This window comes from Microcebus murinus, chromosome 16 (genome assembly GCF_040939455.1).
Source record: "Microcebus murinus isolate Inina chromosome 16, M.murinus_Inina_mat1.0, whole genome shotgun sequence".
Classification (NCBI taxonomy): Eukaryota; Metazoa; Chordata; class Mammalia; order Primates; family Cheirogaleidae; genus Microcebus; species Microcebus murinus.
Genome location: NC_134119.1, coordinates 24,401,984 through 24,422,829, shown reverse-complemented (window position 1 = coordinate 24,422,829; position 20,846 = coordinate 24,401,984). Strand labels below are relative to the sequence as shown.

The 20,846-nt window shown below is 37.5% G+C and overlaps 1 protein-coding gene across 6 annotated transcripts in view; it reads left to right on the top strand.

Moving 5' to 3' along the window:
* The window catches only part of CRLS1 (cardiolipin synthase 1), a 22,451-nt gene extending 1,605 nt beyond the window's left edge, over positions 1-20,846 (top strand). For 5 of the 6 annotated variants that reach the window (XM_076010938.1, XM_076010943.1, XM_076010940.1 and 2 more), the window contains exons 2-7: positions 1,964-2,101; positions 5,649-5,778; positions 13,412-13,497; positions 14,576-14,644; positions 16,818-16,909; positions 19,842-20,846. In XM_076010938.1, coding sequence (XP_075867053.1) covers positions 1,964-2,101; positions 5,649-5,778; positions 13,412-13,497; positions 14,576-14,644; positions 16,818-16,909; positions 19,842-19,926 — 600 coding nt within the window. In that variant the 3' untranslated portion in view covers positions 19,927-20,846. Of the gene's footprint in view, positions 1-1,693; positions 1,835-1,963; positions 2,102-5,648; positions 5,779-13,411; positions 13,498-14,575; positions 14,645-16,817; positions 16,910-19,841 lie in introns of all 6 variants that reach the window. The other variant, XM_076010942.1, reaches the window with a different exon arrangement.

Below are 20,846 nucleotides of genomic sequence, written 5' to 3'. Positions count from 1 at the left end.
TTTTTTCTCAATCATGAACTACATTTCCCTCCTCCCTCCCTCCCTGTGAGTTGCTTTAATGTTGTATCGGTATTTGACTTAATTCTGTGCCACAGCATGGTCAACAGACTTATCTTTTGTCTCTGGACTCCGAAACTCTGATCTTTGAACTTGAATTTGGAATATATTCCCAGAATTTTTTTTTTTCTTTATATAATGCAGTTTGCTTTCAATAAAAGATCCCAGATAGAGGTTTGTATTGCTTCTTAGATTGTTCTCTGGAGAATTTGGAGCTTTTTCTATAGCTTTCATTTACAGTATTCTGCCACCTAACCCCCACAACAACCACCCAATTACCCCTCCAAGCTGAGGTGCTTTCTTGCTGTTTTTTTCTGAGTTCTGTTTAGAAACTCAAATATAGTATTGTTAGAGAATCCCTCCCCTTTTTTACAGGGTAGTTTATGGCATTTTAAAAGATATCTTTAGAAATGGACTTTACCACTTTTTTAAAAACCAAAATTCAGGTTTAAGCAAGTTGGTTACCGATTAAGAAAGAGGTTAAGTAGGGTTAGTTCTTGTGAAGAGAAAGTCCCATGGGGTGGAATTGGCACTCTTGACTCAGTGTGGAAAAAAATCAAGGCTGTATTGGTGTTATTTCTGCTCCCTGTTGTGCAGGGTGTCTTAGCTTTACTGGGGCTGAGGCTTTTTAAAGTTGAAATACCCTTTCACCCATCAGATTTTGTTTGGCAAGGAAGGGATGTTCTTCAGAGCAGCTGCCAAAGAGCTATTATGTTAGTGCCAACAGCAAACAGCTTGGCTCCAAATGAAGTTTCAAGGAATCATAAAGCTCCCACATAGGAGCTGTGAAAGCTCTGTTTCTAGTTGAGGATCTTAACATTTCCATGGCTGTTTTGAACAGATTTTCAAAATTTCTCTTTATTTCCAAATATGTCAATCCCTATTCCTATCTCCACTTTATTCCAAATATGTCAATCCCTATTCCTATCTCCACTTCCAGCAATTTAATGACTTAGTGATAAGGTTATAGAATTAAATCAGGTTTTTAAAAATTTAATTAATATGATGAATTCATATCTGCTTTCACTGTGTACAGCATTTAGCATTCTTTTGATGGATGTGTGTAGGGGAATGAGGGAGTTTATTTGCAATAAATGTTTTATTTTATTTTATTTCATTTTTTTTTTAGACAGAGTCTCACTTTGTTGCCCAGGCTAGAGTGAGTGCTATGGGTGTCAACCTAGCTCACAGCAACCTCAAACTCCTGGCTCAAGCAATCCTACTGCCTCAGCTGGGACTACAGGCATGCACCACCACGCCCAGCTAATTTTTTCTCTATATATTAGTTGGCAAATTAATTTCTTTCTATTTATAGTGGAGACTGGGTCTCGCTCTTGCTCAGGCTGGCTTCGAACTCTTGACCTGGAGCAATCTGCCCGCCTCAGCCTCCCAGAGAGCTAGGATTACAGGCGTGCGCCCAGCCTGCAATAAATGTTTTAAGCCAAAATGCCTGGGGTTGATAATTTGGCTTTTTTCTGACACTTCATAGGACTATTTTGTCTACTTACAAGATCTTCCTGAAATTTCACTTTTGAAAGCAGAGTATTGGAAGTTCTGATTTCTTATGGTAAAGTCACCTATGAAAGCCTTAGCTTATATGACAGATAATATGTTCTTTTGTCTCCTCTCTTTTTAGGAAGAAAACCTATTATGTATGTAAGACCCTTTAGTCTATGTTTGGGTGCATGGCACATCTTCACCTTCTGTATTCTTGAAAGATGGTTTTAGAGAGACACCTATAAAAAGAACAGAATGGATTTAAAAACTCAATTTAAAGGTTATACTAAATTTAAAGGTTATGTAGCTTCTGAATCTTAAGTTGCTCAACTGTATTTTGCTAACATACATAGTTATTTAAAGTATGAATTTATAGTATTTCATTTAAATTGTATTCTTTGTGTTTCAGTATGAAAACCCATGGACAATCCCAAATATGTTGTCAATGACAAGAATTGGCTTGGCCCCAGTTCTGGGCTATTTGATTATTGAAGAAGATTTTAATATTGCACTAGGAGTTTTTGCTTTAGCTGGGCTAACTGATTTGGTAAGTTGTAAACATATACCCCTTTTGCTGTCCTTCCTAATCCCAAGGTCTCTACTACTGCACTAGGATAGCACAGCCTTAGTCTGCTGTTTCTTGGAAGGAAATCCTCAAGATGAATTTGACCTAGTACTTTATGTAAGGACTTGTCTTTAGCATCTGCATGAGATTTTTTCTGCATATGATCCAAGGGAGGAAGTGAAGGTTGTAGGGAGGAATAGGAGGGTGCACTTTGTACTCCTGCTTTTTAAATTCTTTGCAAAAGAAGCACCCTTAGAAATTCCCAAAGAGCTGCATGTTTGCATTAGGGATAGAAATAAAGGACAGAGGCTCTGAGTCTATTTTTCTGTTTATTATGACAGAGAGAAATACTCTGATCTGCAGCAAGAGTTGGTTTTCCTGGCGGAGAGAAAAACAGTGGACCAGTTGTTATGACCCAGGGAACTGGGATGTGACCAGGGAGCTTATAGAGGTCAGAGCTTCGCTCAGGTTTAATGCTAGCAGGAGGCTGTAGGGACCCCACAGGCTTGGTCCCTGATCTCTGCTCCACAACGCTCTGACCACCTTGCAGAAGACTCTGCTCTAGGCTGGCCTTTGAACATCCTTCCTTTTTCCACTCCTCTAGACATGGACAAAGGAGAAAAGAGGCCCTTGATACCATAATGTCAATTTTGGGGGAGGGGACGATTTATTTGGGTGATCTCAAATTAGAACTAGGAAAATAATTTTATAACAAAAGCCTTCATTATGTGTTAAATAGGCTTTTATAGACTGGCCAGCCATCATCATGTATGACATTATTTGTATTTATCACCCACTTTGTGTTATAAAAGATTTGAAATGCCTTATAAAGACAGTTTTTGTACATGCTCTGTAAAAACATAGTTGAGAAAAGTGTGAAAAAGGTAGAGAAAAAATTTTAAATCAGGGCGAAATTAGCATGAAGAAATAGAGACATTATATTCTTGTACAAGGCTTGTCTGAGATCCATGTGAGCACCTAGTCAGTGATTTGATGCCTCTTCAAGCTTTATGTTTGAAAAGCTTTGCTCAATATTTATCTTGTGAGACTAGAGAGAAACTAATTTTTTATCAATAAGAGTTGTATATTAGATTCCTCTGGTGCTGTCAAAAAGAAAAAAGTTGTATAGCATCTTTCTTTGTAACATCAGCTCTGTGCTCTTTTAGGTTCGTAGAAACAAAAATTCCACCTGCCCAGTAGCAGTATGGGGAAAATATAGAATTAACTAAAGATTTTGGCGGGTAAATAGAGAAGAGGATTGACATCTATGGATAGTGTTTCCAAATATGCATCAAATATAACCCCTCAAATTGGCTGTTGCCTCTCTTTTTGCAGACTTTAGCTCCATTTGTCACCACCTCTCTCCATTTTCAAAATCTCTCCCTTTCTTTTGTCCCTGCTTTTATCTCTGAAGCCTGAAGGCCTCCATTCATTATTGATATGGTCTCCAAGTCTGTCAAAGGTCATTATACTGATAATGAAAATTTTTTTAATGTAACAGACAAGATCTTTTTCAGTTACTGGATTCACTTTTTTTGTTCTGCTAGTTTTTGTTTTCTTTTTTGAGATGCCACATGAGATTGCAATATTCATTGAATGGGAGAGAGGCCTCATTAACATTTTTCTAAGTTTATAACATGATGTGTGTGGAGACCTGAGTTAGCTGGTACTATATTTTACATTTATTCCATGGAGGTTTTAAAGCCTACATGTTTTAATGCTGGGCAGATGGCTGGATTCATCAGTTTAAGCAGGAGAATGACAAAATCTGATTGTGTTGTTTTGAGAAATGGATTATAGAAAGGCAAGAATGGAAGAGTAACTGGTTAGGAGGCTTACAGTAATCTAGGGGAGCGATGGTGGTAGCATGGACAGGGGTGGGAGTTTGGAGTTGGAGAGAAGTGGATGGGCTTGGGATATATTTTAAAGATAGAGTTAATATGTTGATGGATTGGATATGTGGAATGAGAGGAGGAGGAGTCAAATATGAATACTGTGCTGCTGTTCTTTTTTTTTTTTTAAACATTCTCTTTTAAAAAAACCAGGTGCATGGAGTTCACATTTTCTATGATGGGCAACACACAGGGTATAGGGAAGAATACCAGGAATTCTGATGCCTGTCCCCTCAGAGCAGGGGTCCTCAAACTTTTTAAACAGGGGGCCAGTTCACTGTCCCTCAGACTGTTGGAGAGTTCGCACTGTGGGCCTGGGATGAGTTGGCTGCTAAGCAGGACAGGCAGTGGCGGCAAAAAACACCTGGAGGGCCGGATAAATGTGCTAGGTGGCCCGCAGACCATAGTCTGAGGACGCCTGCCTTAGAGGTTTCAATTGAGTTTAGTAGTTTGGAGTTGGAGGGAAGTAATTGTGACATAGAGACAGATTTGAGAGCTATCAGATACAGAAGGTCAAGTCTGGGTGAAATCATCTAGACTGATGTAAAAGAATAGAAATGAAGGGTCAGAGAAATGAGCAATGGAGAAGCCAGTAAAGGACACAGAGAAAAAATAGTTGGCAAGGAAGGATGAAGATTAGGCAATGAGGTATCCTGGAGGGTAAGTGAAGAAAGTGCTTCAGTTGTGTTGAGATCAGGTAATTTAAAAATACACAGTTCAGGGCTGTGCAAGGTGGCTCACGCCTGTAATCCTAGCTCTCTGGAGGCCAAGGTGTGCGGATTGCTCGAGGTCAGGAGTTCAAAACCAGCTTGAGCAAGAGCGAGACCTCGTCTCTACTATAAATAGAAACAAATTAATTGGCCAACAAATATAAATATATATATTATATATATATAGAGAGAGAGAGAGAAAATGAACCGGGCATGATGGCGCATGCCTGTAGTCCCAGCTACTTGGGAGGCTGAGGCAGCAGGATTGCTTGAGCCCAGGAGTTTGAGGTTGCTGTGAGCTAGGCTGATGCCACGGCACTCACTCTAGCCTGGGCAACAAAGTGAGACTGTGTCTCTAAAAAAAAAAAAATACACAGTTCATTGGTGATTTTTATGAGTATCCTCTCTAGATGGGTAGGGATGATTAGAGTGGGGTGATAAGCAATTGTGAGGTGGTAATAATGGACATTGCTTTGAGGCATTTTGCTTTGTAGGGAAATAAAGAAATAGGGTCAAGAAATTATTTTAGCTGTTGTGAAAATAGTCTAAGGCTCAAAAGACAGGGCTCCTGGTCCAGGCTCTGTCAGTCATGCTCTCTGTGAGTTTTGTTTGGGTTCTTTTCATCTCTAAATACGTGTCTAGGTTCATCCTACAAAAGGGCATTGTAAAAATATTGAAAAATAACTGGAAGGCCTTGAGGAAAAAAGTTTTGTAGAAATGTGAAATTATTTTCAGACTAGTTGTTAATTTAAAAGCTAAATGTATGCCAGTGAAAAGAATGAGAATGGTTTGGGGGTAAGAAACAGAATAGATTTTGTTAACATTTTATGAAAGTATAGTTGTTATTCTGGTACCTCTTAAGCTTCAAGATATCTACTCTGTTCCTATTATGACATTTATAAAAAAACAAACAACTTCTATTTTCAGTTGGATGGATTTATTGCTCGAAACTGGGCCAATCAAAAATCAGCTTTGGGAAGTGCTCTTGATCCACTTGCTGATAAAATACTTATCAGTATCTTATATGTTAGCTTGACCTATGCAGATCTTATTCCAGGTAAGAACGCCGTCATGCGTGCTGTTAAGTAGCACAGGGAAGAATGACATTAGTCAGTTTAGGACTTCTCTTGAGAGACAAATAATTTTTGTTCCATAAATATATTTTTCAACTTTAAACTGTTTCCCTAATTTTAAACTATTGAACTATTTTGATTGCCAACATCTTTGTTTCTTTTAGAGTTTATGTCCGAGTTACACTAGTAGAATTAGCGGTTTTCTTAGTAAGATTGTTTAATATTAAAGTTGAACAAATATTTCACAATGCCTATTCATATTACTGTAGAATTTTGGGGGGGCTATGTTATATATTTTTAGTGCCTTACTTTTTGAAAACAATTTAAAGTTTTCCTAAGTCTATTATTACCTTTATTAAATACAGTTTAGTCATAATAAATGAAAACTCTGAAATCCTGAAGATGATTATAAAACTTCACATCATTATTGCTATTTAGACCCTATTATGCAATATTCAAATCACATAGATGGTATATTATCTGAATATTTTTTCTAACACAATTTTGTGATATTTTGCTTTGTATTTTGCATGTGCTTTTCTGGTTGTTTTCTACTTCAGTTGTATTTCTTAATCAGTTTTTCTTCCTTAGTCCAGATTAAACTGTTTTTTCCCCCCAAGGTTAGAAATCAGATCTGAGAACAAAGCAGCTGTCATGTGGTCCTTCAGTATCATGTTATTATTGACAGTTGGTAGGAAGGAGTGTAGTGGTTATTTCGGTCCAATGTAATCTTCTCAAGCTGGAAATTCCTTTTGATTTTTACCATTAGCCTTCTAAGCTTTTATGCCAAATTGAAAAATAAATTGGACTAATGTTTACATTTATATGCTGTTTTGAAAGTTGGAATTGAGGTGTGTATATAGTTAGGGATGGGGGGCTTGAAGGGACAGTGGTATTCTCATTCTAATGACTGTAGGGAATTTTTAGGAAAAATCCTGTAGAGCATTCTGGTGACATTCAAAATTCAAATGGTTTGTGTGTGTGTTTTCATATCTCTCATTTTGATTGTTATATTTTATTATGTTGTTTTACAAAGTTTGGGTCATTTCCCTATTAAACATAGAAATTATTTTGAGTGCAGGTGTCTATAGAATGCCTTTTTTTTTTCCTTTGAGTAGACACCTAGCTGTGGTTTTGCTGGATTGAATGGAGGTCTACTTTCAGTTCTTTGAGGAATCTCTATACTGTTTTGCATGTAGGTTATACTAATTTATATTCCCACCAACAGTATATAAATGTTCCCTTTTGCTACATTTGCACCAACATTTGTCGGTCTTTTCTTTGAGGCAGAGTCTTGCTCTGTCACCTGGGCTAGAGTGTTAATGGCGTCAGCCTAGTTCACAGCAACCTCAAATTCCTGGGCTTAAATGATTCTCCTGCCTCAGCCTCCTGAGTAGCTGGGACTACAAGCATGTACCACATGCCTAGCTAATTTTTCTATTTTTTGTAGAGATAGGGTCTTGCTCTTGCTCAGGCTGGTCTGGAACTCCCGGCCTCAGGCTATCCTCCCACCTAAGCTTCCCAAATTGCTAAGATTTACAGGTGTGAGCCATCATGCCCAGCCCAGATTTGGGCTTTTTTTTGGCTTAGAATTACTTTGCCTATTTGGACTCTCTTTTGATTCCATATGAAATTTACTTTTTTTTTTTTTTTTTGAGACAGAGTCTCACTTTGTTGCCCAGGCTAGAGTGGGATTCCATATGAAATTTAGGATTTTTTTTTTCTAATTCTGTGAAAAATGACGTTGGCATTTTGATAGGAATTGCACTCAATCTGTAAATCACTTTGGACTGAATGGACATTTTAACAATGTTGATTCTCCCAATCCATGATCATGGGAAGTTTTCCATTTGTTTGTGTCATTAATTTCTTGTCAGTGTTTTGTAGTTCTCTTTGTTGAGATCTTTTACCTCCTTGGTTAAGTATAACATATTCCTAGGTATTTTATTTTATTTTTTGCAGCTGTCATACATGGTACTGAGGTCTTGATTTGAATCACAGCTTGACTGTTACTAGTGTATAAAAATGGTACTGATTTGTGTGCATTTATTTTGTAACCTGATACTTTACTGTATTTATTTGTCAGTTCTAGGAGTCTTTTGGAGGAGTCTTTAGGGTTTTCCAGATAAAAGATCATACCATTGGTGAGCAAGGATAGTTTGACGTCCTGTATTCTGATTTGGATGCCCTTTATTTCTTTCTCTTGCCTGATTGCTCTGCCTAGGACTTCCAGTATTATGTTGAAGAGAAGTGGTAAAAATGGACATCCTTGTCTTCTTCCTGTTCTCAGCTTTTACCCATTCAGTATGATGTTGGTCGTGGGTTTGTCATATATGGCTTTTACTATTTTGAGATATGTTTCTTCTATGCCTAGTTTGTTAAGAGTTTTCATCATGAGTGGGTGTTGGATTTTACCAAATGCTTTTTCTGGGTCTCTTGAGATGATCATATGGGTTTTGTTTTTAATTCTGTTTATATGGTGAATCACATTTATTGATCTGTGTATACTGAACCATCTTTGCATCTCTGGGATAAAACCCACTTGATTAGTGTATTATTTTTTTGATGTGCTGTGGATTCTTTCTGCTAGTATTTTGCTGAGGATTTTTGCATCTGTGTTCATGAGGGATATCTGTTTGTAGTTTTCTCTTTTTCTTGTGTCCTTTCCTGGTTTTTGTATCAGGGTGATTTATTTTTAGAGACAAGTTCTTGCTCTATTATCCAGGCTGGAGTATAGTGGTGTGATCATAGCTCACTACAACCTTGAACTTCTCGGTTCAAGTGATCCTCCTGTCTCAGCCTTCTGAGTAACTAGAGCTGCAGGTGCCACCACACCTGACTAATTTTTTAAATTATTTTTTGTAGAGACAGGGTCTTGCTGTATTGTCTAGGCTGGTCTTGACCTCCTGCCTCAAGCAATCCTCCTGCCTTGGCCTCCCAAAGTGCTGGGATTAGAAGCATGAACCACCACACTCAGCCCGCAGCACTCTTTTTTTTTTTTTTTTTTTTTTTTTAATAAAACACTGTCGTTTATATTTAGGTGTATTCTTACATGTTTTCTGTTTCCTTAAACAACTAAAACAAATACCACATTTTCTGAAAAGTAAGGAGGAATCCAATAAATTAATAGAGAGCATTGTTATCATGACTCATAAAGTTTTTTGGAATAAAAATATACTATGAATATTCATAAAAGTTGTTATTCTTGGCTTTTCAGCAACATTAAACATATAAAATACACCTGTATTTCCTTTTAATGTCTCTCCCTGCTTCATTTACAAATCATTGGCTTTTCCATATTTTCCTCTTCAGTTATTAAAATGGTACAGTGAGCTTGATTTCCACTAGTTGTAACTAAAATATTATCTAATTTTAGTGAACAGTAATCTTACTATAATGTCAGTATACACACAGGTCCATTTCTGAGTTGTCTGCCTTTTTCCCCATTGATTTGTCCTGTCTTTGCACTAATGCCATTTTTATTATTGCTTTGCTAGAAGTCTCAGTATCTGGTAGAGCAAGTCCTCTACCTTGTATATTCTTAGCCCTTTCCATTTGTATATAAATTTCAGGATCAGTTTTTCCCAGAATCTGTAATTCTCTTGAGAAAAATCTCTTGGAATTTTCATTGGGATTGCAATTTATGATCTATTTGGGAGAATTGGCATCTTTACAATATTAAGTCTTCCAGTCCACAAACATGGTGTATCTACTCTGTGTCTTTAATGTCTCTCAAAGTTTTATAGTTTTCTCCTGAGAGGTAATAAACTTTTTTTGTTAGATTTATTCCTAAGTACATGATAGTTCTTGATGCTTTTATAAATAGTAGCTTTTAAAATTTCCTTTTGTAAGAACTCCTTGTTGATATGATGAAAATCAGTTCTGTTTCTTTTTCACTTTTTATTGGGTAATACTTTTTCTATAAAATAGAATGAGTGTTCCCAGTTCTATTTCTAATGTTGATTTTTGTGTCTAGCAAAACTTGCTCTTATTCTAATAATATAAATTCTCTTGAATTTTCTATATCCTCAATTATGTCTATAATTAATGACAGTATATTTCTTCTTTTCCAGTCCTTTTACTGGAAAAGTAAAAAGTATAGTTATGTATAGGAATGGTATCTGTGTCTTATTCCCAATCTCATAGAGAAAGCTTTTAACATTTTACTATTATTTTAATTTTTTAGAGACAGGGTCTCGCTTTGTCTAGACTGGAGTGCAGTGTGATCATAACTCACTGCAGCCTCAAAACCCTGGGCTCAAGTGATCCTCTTGTCTCAGCCTCCCAAATAGCTAGAACTATGGGTGCATGCCACCAGGCCCAGCTAATTTTTTGAATTTTTTTTTTTTTTAGAGAAGGGAGTCTTACTGTGTTGCCCAGGCTAGTCTCTCAAACTCCTGGCCTCAAGCAATCCTCCTGCCTTGGCCACTCAGAGTGCTGGGGTTAGGGGTGTGAGCCATTGTACCTGGCTAACATTTCTCAATTAAAGATGATGTTTCCTGTAGGGTTTTGTAGATATCCTTTTTCAGGTTAAGAAGTTTACTTCTGTTGGGAGTTTGTTAAGAATTTCTATCACAACTGGATATTGAATTTTATCAAACTCTTTTGTGTGTGTGTATTATGATTGTTATATCACTTCTTTCCCTTCAAGCTGTTAAAGTGTGATGAATTACATTATTGTCTTCTAATACTAAAACCATCTGCAATTCCTGGTATAGATCCAACATGGCCATGATATATTATGAAGATATTGCTGGATTTGGTTTGCTAATGTTTTATTGAAGATTTCACATTTAGATTTGTAAGATTGTCTTGAAATTCTTTTCTCCAAATATTTTTATTAGGTTAGTATCAAATTTATAACTAGCCTCATAAATTGAGTTATAGACTGCTTTTTTCTCCCTTTCCACTTTAAATGTTTGGTCGAATTTGTTGAAGCCTTGAGTTTTCTTTGGGGAAGAGTTTTAAAATAATTTATTTTCTTTGGCTGGGCACAGTGGCTCACGCCTGTAATCCTGGCTCTCTGGGAGACTGAGGCGGGCGGATTGCTTGAGGTCAGGAGTTCGAAACCAGCCTGAGCAAGAGCAAGACCCAGTCTCCACTATAAATAGAAAGAAATTAATTGGCCAACTAATATATATATAGCAAATTAGCCGGGCATGATGTCACATGCCTGTATTCCCAGCTACTCAGGAGGCTGAGGCAGCAGGATTGCTTGAGCCCAGTAGTTTGTGGTTGCTAGGCTAGGCTAACGCCATGGCACGCACTGTAGCCTGGGCAACAAAGTGAGACTCTGTCTCAAAAAAAAAAAAGAAATTTGTTTTCTTCCTTAGCTGAAATAATAAATCATTCTGCTTATCTTATTTTTATGGGAGAGGGGGAGAAGGATGAAGAATTATTTGACTTGTTATATTTATTAGAGTGTGGATTACGAACCTAAGATAATTTCTACTTGCTTATGGGCATTTGTTTTGCCACATTTACCACCTAGCCACATTTTTTTGTATCTTTATATCATTTCTGGTTTACCATATGGTAAATTCTTATTTCTGGTTTCGATTTCCAGAATAATTTCATTAAATGTATTGTTTTCAAAGCAAAAACCTATGATATTGATGTTGACCACTTTTAATATGTAAAAATGAATTGATTTTATGAAATATTTCCCTTTAACTCTAATAAAATTAGAGTGCATGATGTACCTCCTTGTTGCAAACATTGCTTATGTTTCAGACAGAATTAGCAGGTAGGGAGAAAGACTGTGCAGCATTCCCTGACACATTTTACACTGTGCTGTCCACCGCTAACACACTGTCATATTCTAGCAGGCAGAATGAAAGCTGCTTTGGCTCTAGAAAAAAAAAAGAAGGGAAGGCCAGAGAAAAAGTCAGAGAACTAGGTAAAATTGCCCAGAGAACAACAGTAGGAGCCCATATACTGTCAGTTGGAGAAGACTACTTTCTGCAGAAAGGTCCCAGCCTGGCTGTGCATGCACATCACCCAGGGAGCTTTCATCTGGGCTTTTAGGAAGCTCTCCCAAGGTGATTTTTGGGTAGGCAGTTAGTTTTGGGAACCCTTGATTTTGTTAATAGCCCTTTCGCCCACCAGATTATTATACAAGGTAAACTGAGTCTAGAGATGCTAGTTGCTAGGTCATACTGCTGGGTTGGAGCCTAGTGCGCTGCCCCAAACATAGTCTGTGAATTCTGTATACCTACATTCTTGCATAGATACAGTCTTGCATGTTCCTCCATGTTTACATGAGTTTTAATTTGCATGGGGTTGCTGCATTTTAAAAGAGTGATTGTTGTTAGATTTTGCCAGCTAATGATTGCTATAGAAAAATTTGTTTTACATGTACAAAAATGTTTATAAAAATCATGGTTCACTGTTTCTTGCATGGCTTCTGTGGGCATATCTTCTGTCTGTTCAAAATTCCATGACTTGAATTGAGAAGCATTTTCTCTTTGGAATAGTGTTATCATCAAAGACTAGGCCAAGGATCAACATATTCATCATTGCTATGACCAGCAGAGATTTACATTTTAAATCTATAATTAATTAGTGAGATTTTCTTCAAATTGCAGAGCCAGTAGAAATCTCAGAACTGAAGAGGACCATAAGTACGGCCTCAAGTAATTCATAAGAATTGTTTGAAAGTATTATGGAAGGGATGTGCATCAACCTTTATTTTAGTAATTGAAACAGTTGATCTGAGTGTTTGCAGTCAGGATTTTTTTCCCTTTTAAAAATTCTTTTTTTTTTTAAATTTCAAATCTTTCAAAAGCATATTTTTTCCTTGTAAAAGATATATATTCACAGTTTTAAAACTTCCTGCAGTAAAGAAGGATATAAAGTAAAGCAAGTTCTCTGCCCTCTCATTCAAGCAGGGAGTAGGGGGGTTCCTTGGGCATTAATCTGAAATACACTTCTCTTGGCACTGGGTCAGGGGACAATGCTGTAAAACTGAGGAATAATGAGAAAACTGTTGATGAGCTGAATCCATTGAATGACTGGGCAGGCAGAAAAGTAGCAGTTGCCTGGGTAGGAACTGGCTGGATAAGAATAAAATATTTTTGTCCAGAAATAGTGTGCATATGCAAATTTGACTCCTGAGAGAGTAGTCTAAAGTGCTGAAGCATTCCATCGAGCTCCTAGGACTCCAGAAGAGCTTGAATCCTCCAACATCCTTCCCAGCCTCCTTAACATCTCTCTCCATGTAATTCTGTTGAGCATGGTGTTCTTTTTTCTAAACCCACAAAGCTGAGATTAACAAAGGAGGAGATGGATGGAGTAGAGTAGAGCTGACACTGATAACTGCAGATTTATAGCTTAAAACACATGCAAGAAAAAACAAAAAGAGATGAGAGGATCAACATTCTCTCATAGACAGACATAGACTGTACTTTACTTTCTTTTGAGGGCAGGTTAAAGAAGAATATAAAACTCAGTGGTTCACTGTGGGGATCCTAAACTGTCAGTAAGTGTTTATTATGAAACTTTCATGTATGGGAAATACCAGTTTGTGATAAGGCTGAATGAGGTTTTATTGTATTCATAATGTTTATTAGTAATCTTCAAAATCCCAATTAAAATTATTTTATATTTGATTTTCAGTTCCACTTACTTATATGATAATTTCAAGAGATGTATTGTTGATTGCTGCTGTTTTTTATGTCAGATATCGAACTCTTCCAACACCGGTAAGTTGTTTCCAAAAAATATTCTCTTAGCATTATATATAACTTAAGGGAAAGAAAAAAAGTAAAGATTCACTCTATTTATGGTTATGGGATTAATTTATGGCAATTATTTTTTGACCCATTTACCAGGAATTTTAAAAGTACCTTGTTATTTGAATCATCCACTAAGGTAGTTGTTTAGTAAATACATGAATAGTCAATTTTTAAAAGGCGTGTTTCTGTTTTAAGCCAAAGTGAAACCCAGACCAGCAAGCACCTCCATCCCTAGTAGCAAACTTTGTTAGAGGTGTTTTGCATAGATCCAAGCCTTATTGTTTCTAATTTAGCCTATACTATGGTTTGTCTAGAATTGGTTTTTAAAATTATAGTTGTACTTCATATTCTCAGTTTAAAGAGTTGAAGAGAAATTTTTAAATTAAAAAATAAAAGAAATTTCAGCTCTAGAAACATCTCGGAAAAAGAAAAAAAAAATAAAAAAAAAAAAAAAGAAAAGAAATAAAAAAATAAAAATGTTTATTTTAAATTAATTTTATAAATCTTTTATATAAATTTTTTTAAATATTATAAAATAAAATTATAGTTGTAGGAGCATGGGATGGTTTACTTGTATATTTGTTCATTGGTTCTATAAATATTTGAGCACACAAGCATAGCATAATAACCTCTTTTGACTCCCAGCCTAGTGAAAGTAGAGAGCAGTATTTTATTCATTTGTTTTTAAATCTGTAAAAGAAAATAGTGATAGGGAGTTTTGAGTTTAGTAGGAAGATGTCATCAAGCAAACTTGATAACTGGTAGCTATTTAGAATTTTATAGGAATTAAGAAATCTAGAAATTTTTAAAAATCAGTTTTCACTCTGTATTGAATATATGTATGTGTTGAATGTATGTGTGATTTATAAAGAATGTAGATACTACCCATTTAACATAAAGAAGATAAATACAAAGGGTTTATCTACTAGCATAGGGCCAGGAAATGGTAAGTAATCAGTAACTGTTACCTACAAATAACAACAAAATGTTTGTTTTAAACTTGAACAATAAATTAAACACTTTATCTGTTTTGGTCCTTTGCCAGCGAACACTTGCTAAGTATTTCAACCCTTGCTATGCTACTGCTAGGTTAAAACCAACATTCATCAGCAAGGTAAGAGATATACAATGTCCTTTAAGTTATTCCTTTGTGAATTTTATGGGTTTTTTTGGCCCCTCCTCTGGCATGTGCCTCTAGGTATAGCTTTGTGAATTTTATTGTAATGAATATAAACCTCAGTCAAGGGCAGCTGAAAATGAGACAAATTTAAATGGCTTGACTATAGGGGATAGTGGGGTAAGGCAGACAACTTTAACCCAGTTCTTTGTCCTCTGAGCTTTTTAGATCTTTGAATGGTTGTTGTATGTTGTGCTGTGGGTTAGTGGTTGTAATTTGGCCATGTTCAGAAAAGGGAAGGGAACTGAAATGGAAGTTCTTCTTGATTGAGATGCAGAGAGATGATGTAGTGTCCCTTGTGGTTTCACTGCCTCCCTCCCTGTGGTGAAAACACCATATATTATGGTCCTTTCATTTTCAGATTGACACCCTTAAGTGGAAGGTGATTGGAGAAAGTTTTATTGACTAATGAACAACTGCTACTCCTAGTTGTCCATTCTGTTTTCCTGAGCCTTCAGGCCAATCTTTGCACACAAAAACAATACTATTAATGCCTCTCAAGCCCTGTGTGTCTTTCTAAAAGCCTTGATAAGTTTGCTCAAGTCATTCTTGTTAGGATGGAAAGGCTAGTGGGTGTTCACAGCACAGGTGAAGAAAGATTTCTCACACTGAGACTGAGCTATATAAAAGTAAAAAAAAGTTTACTCTTTTAGAGGAGGGAGAGAGAGAGAGGGAGAAAGAGAAAGAGAGAAGGGAAAAGGAGAAAGAAAGTAGGGAGATGGCGTGGCATCCCAAAGAAAGGGAAGGGGGGGTGCCAGCATTAAGGCCAAGTGGCTTGCTGCTTTTATGGGGACAAAGAGAAAAAAATAGTGATGGCTGTCAGTTGATAACAAAAGCAGCAGCAGGTAGGTAACAAAAACTGCAAGGATGTCAAGGTCCAAGAGTTGTTTTCCTCCCTTTGCTTGGAGAAGGGATTATCACGGGAGAGGTGACTTTGTCCTTGAGATGTGGTTGAGGCTGTAGTTCCTTCTCCTGCTGTGTACCCAGGAACTCTGTCAAAGCAGATTCTCAAAAAACAATTTTGAAAGAGATTTACATCTTTTTCTGTTATTTAGCTCTTCATAAGTAGTGCAAAACAACTCTTGCAGGGTACTTGTTAGTGAGAGAACTCAGGATTGATCTTTAACTGTTCCTGGGAAAATTGTAGGATTAGGTATTTTCCTATTATTTTCACAAGGCCATCCCTTTCAATTCTTTTGTCCCATCTTTAATGACAGGGATTTAGCAGGTTTGGGATGCTGATCATCTTTGAAAAAGAGGGGTGATTGCTTTTATACAAAGACTCCCTAGGATGGACTGTAACCTACATACGTGGGGTTCTTTTGGCTTAGTGACTTGTATTTATATCAAGTACACCAACTTTATATATGGTACTCTGTAGAAAGTGGCTTAAAGAGGTGCAGGGACAAATGCCTCAAACAAACCCTTGTTCTCGTGGGAAGTTCTTCAGACAAAGTTAATTATTTTGTTTTAAAAATGAAGAATCTTTGTCTTTGGGCTGCAGAATGGATGGTAGAACAGAAGTGCTTCTCTACACACATCACCCACTGTTTCATACTTCACAGACCCTTTCACAGAAGGCTTCTCCTGATGATAGAGTATTGCTAGTTTTCTTCTAGTTCTAGTTCCAGTGTATTTCTAGTTCTCTTTTCTTTTATTCCCTAATGCTGTATTTTAGGGTAGGGAATCTTATTCATTTCCTTCAGAAGAGGCTCTTTTGTGAAGATGATTGCATTTTAATTTTCTGCCCTCACAGGGGTTGACAGGTAGGCAAGTGAAACGATCGTTGGCTAAGGCACCAGGGAAGCTGGGTTCCAGCTTCAGTTCTGTTGTCTGTTGTGACAGCAGGTAACTAACTCATTGCCCCATCGCCCTCACTTGTGAAGGGCAGCTGTGCAGACAAGACGGGTCAGTCGGTGAAGTTGACCCTTCGGGGTGTGCTCACCTGCGAATGCCAGTCTTTGGCAGGGATATTGTAGATCAACATCAAGCATGCCGAGGGTATGTAATGTTACAGTGTGATGGGACGGGCTATGCCTTTGTCTCACAAGCTTGAAATAGCTTCCATTGGCACTATTCATTTATAACTTGTTCCTTTTTTTCCTTTTAGGTAAACACAGCAGTCCAGTTAATCTTGGTGGCAGCTTCTTTGGCAGCTCCAGTTTTCAATTATTCTGACAGCATTTATCTTCAGATGCTGTGGTAAACCAAATTTAAAATTACTCTCTGAGAATGTCAACACCATGACTTACTGTGACAGTGCTGGAGTGACTTTGTTCTTATAGTGTTTATTGAGCACTGACTGGGTAAAGCCATGGCTACATTTTATCATTGTTACCATTCTTTTTTTTTTTTTTTGAGACAGAGTCTCACTTTGTTGCCCAGGCTAGAGTGAGTGCCATGGCGTCAGCCTAGCTCACAGCAACCTCAAACTCCTGGGCTCAAGCAATCCTGCCTCAGCCTCCCAAGTAGCTGGGACTACAGGCATGTGCCACCATGCCCGGCTAATTTTTTCTATATATATATCAGTTGGCCAATTAATTTCTTTCTGTTTATAATAGAGATCGGGGTCTCGCTCTTGCTCAGGCTGGTTTCGAACTCCTGACCTCGAGCAATCTGCCCGCCTAGGCCTCCCAGAGAGCTAGGATCAGGCGTGAGCCACCGCGCCTGGCCCCTTGTTACCATTCTTAAGAAGCTTACCATCAAGGATGGGATGTAGAAGTTAGTTCTCATGCAAATTAAAAGGGACAAGAGATACTGATGATGTGTTATGGTTTCAGAGGAGGAAAAGATACTTCCAGGTAGGAAGAAAGAACATTTCAGGGAAGAAGGGGCATTTGAGCCATGAGGTGTAGGTGGATTTTGTACAGGAAGAGACTGAAGGGAGGCCATCAGGTATTGGAAGATCCTCAGCAAAGTCAGGGTGTAGCAGAGTGGGTAGAGGAAAGTGAGTTCATCCTATTGAAAAGGGGTATAGTGGGAAAACTGGAGAAAGGAGTTTGAATTTTATTATCATAATTGCTTATTTATAGTTTTGAAAATGTGTCAAATTCAAATTTTCAGAGTTCAAAGTGCCACATTGATATTGAAGTGTTATATTTTAGTACACTTTTAACTCTATAATTAGAACTTTCTAGCTTGATGCTGGTCAAAGGGATACATACTCCAAACCTTTTTTCTTTTTAGAGACAGAGTCTCACTCTGTCGCCCAGATTGGAGTGCAGTGCCCAGTCATAGCTCACTGTAACCTCAAATTCCTGGGCTCAAGTGATCCTCCTGCCTCAGCCTCCTAAGTAGCTGGGACTACAGGCATGTGCCACCTCACCTGGCTAATTTTTTTTTTTTTTTTTTGTAAAGACAGGGTCTCACTATGTTGTCCAGGCTTGTCTTGAACTCCTGGCCTTAAGTGATCCTCCTTCTCTGCCTCCCAAAGTGCTGGGATTATAGGCATGAGCCACTGCGCCCAGCCTAAACTTCTTATTTTAATCTAAAACATATAAGTGTACATGCATTCTGATTCATCCTGTACCTTCCAATATAGGATGAGGGCTTTTTAAAGTACAGATTCATCAATGAGAGTTTTTTTTCTTTATTGAATAAACTACATCCATGATACAATCTCTCTGATTTTCATTTTTTACTTTTTTAAGGTGATGCAAGAATTTAAGACGTTTGCAGAGCAATCTGAGTGCAGTAACTAGATTTTTTTTTTTTTGCCATTTTTTTCCAGTGTTTTCATGATCATCCTGCCTACTATTAAGTCTTTCTAAAACATCCAGCATAGTTCTCAGAAATAGCAGTTGTTCTTACACATGTTTCATTGGTTTATGTATGAATTTAGAATATCCAACTGGTATGAACAGGTTTGGGATCAAACAAAAATGAATCTAGGCCGGGCGCGGTGGCTCACGCCTGTAATCCTAGCTCTCTGGGAGGCCGAGGCGGGCGGATTGCTCAAGGTCAGGAGTTCAAAACCAGCCTGAGCAAGAGCAAGAGCAAGACCCCATCTCTACTATAAATAGAAAGAAATTAATTGGCCAACTGATATATATATAAAATTAGCCGGGCATGGTGGCACATGCCTGTAGTCCCAGCTATTCGGGAGGCTGAGGCAGTAGGATCGCTTGAGCCCAGGAGTTTGAGGTTGCTGTGAGCTAGACTGATGGCACGGCACTCACTCTAGCCTGGACAACAAAGCAAGACTCTGTCTCAAAAAAAAAAAAAAAAAAAAAAAAAGAATCTAGATGATTCTGTCTCACCTGGTGGAAGCAGAAGTGTGTGGATACTGTAAGCATTCAGCATGCCGTGGCACCACCCCTGTCATTTCAAGGAGTATCTGGTTAAGGAAACACTGGTAAAGAAAGCTGAAATTTATTTAAAATTCTCAAAACCTGTAGGAAATAGACTCTTAATGCTCTAAGCAGCATGCAGCTGTGGAAAGAGAACATGGGCTTTCGAGGTGAAACCAGGCCAGGCTCAGACATAGTTCTGTCATAGGCCCAAGCAAGTCTTCAGGGTTTCCATTTCCTCATCTGTAGATTGAGGTTGCTGTGAAAATAAAATGAGAACATAAGACACCTAGAAGACTGTTGTTTGATATTACTAATTCAAATGAAGTCTTAAAGAAAAGTCTTTTTTTTTTTTTTTTTTTTTTTTTTTGAGACAGTGTCTGGCTTTGTTGCCCAGGCTAGAGTGAGTGCCGTGGCGTCAGCCTAGCTCACAGCAACCTCAAACTCCTGGGCTCAAGCAATCCTGCTGCCTCAGCCTCCCAAGTAGCTGGGACTATAGGCATGCGCCACCATGCCTGGCTAATTTTTTCTCTATATATTAGTTGGCCAATTAGTTTCTTTCTATTTTTAGTAGAGACGGGGTCTTGCTCTTGCTCCTGGTTTGAACTCCTGGTTTTGAACTCCTGACCTCGAGCAATCTGCCTGCCTCGGCCTCCCAGAGTGCTAGGATTATAGGCGTGAGCCACCACGCCCGGCCGTATTTAGATTCTTGTAGTTAAAAAATAATTATTCCACAAAGCCTTTGTACTTTTTAAATAGATCTTTTGCATGTATTCATTGTGATTCTCACTGTTACTGTGTTTTAGACTTGACAACTAAATTTTCTTTCTTTCCTTCCATGAAAGGTGTTTTACAGCTCTCACCACAGCTGCATCAGCTTATAGTTATTATCATTATGGTCGGAAAACTATTCAGGTGATAAAGGGCTGATGAAAGTCATCCATCACCATTAGCGAGGAAACAGAATACGTCATCGGCAGCAGGGCCCGTGGAAATCTACAGGAGTTTCCTAGTTTGGTGTTCAGTTTGTAGAAGGACTTGTCAGAACAAACCATGTCATCAAAATTTAATGTACATTGAAAATACGCTTGATCATGTGATCATGGGCATATGCAGAATTTTCAATGTATTTTTAAATGCAAATAAAACTATAATTTAGAATTTTTAATCTTAGGTTTCTTGATTAACATAGTTCAATTATTCTAATTATTGTCAGCCATTTTTATATGGTTTTTGAAAACGTACTCCAGAGCCTGGAAACTGAAGAATTGACACCTCTCTTAAAATAGAATTTAAACTGCTCACAAAGCACTAAGGAATTTCCTGGGTTTAAGCATCTATCCTACACAACTTGGCTATATATTTTTTTGTTTGATTTTTAGATCTATGCATACATTAACAGTTCATGTGGTTAACATTTGATCATTTAGAATAATGAAAATGGAGTTAGCATAACTGGATGAAGTAAAGTTGTAAAGGGATTTAAAATGCAGTACGTTTTGAAAATAATAAGATCAAACGAAATAGAAGGTGTTGAAGTTCATGTTCAGTAGTCTTCCAGCCTCTCAGGTACCTAACAGTGTATGTATCAGGATAGCAAGTAACAAAGGTAGTTGAAATATGTATGAGAACACGTCCATTAGCCTTTGCAGCTAAAAGGCAGTGAGTTACATCGTGCCGTCCCTCTGTTTCTAACGTACCAATGTTTGTTTGATATTGGAACCTGTACTCATATATTGTGTAAATAATATGAAGCTGTATATTTTTCAAAAGTTTTTTTAAACTTTGGGGAATCTTCTTTTGTTAAGAAGTTAAGGAATAAAAGAGCTGGAAAAAAATTGTACTTTTAA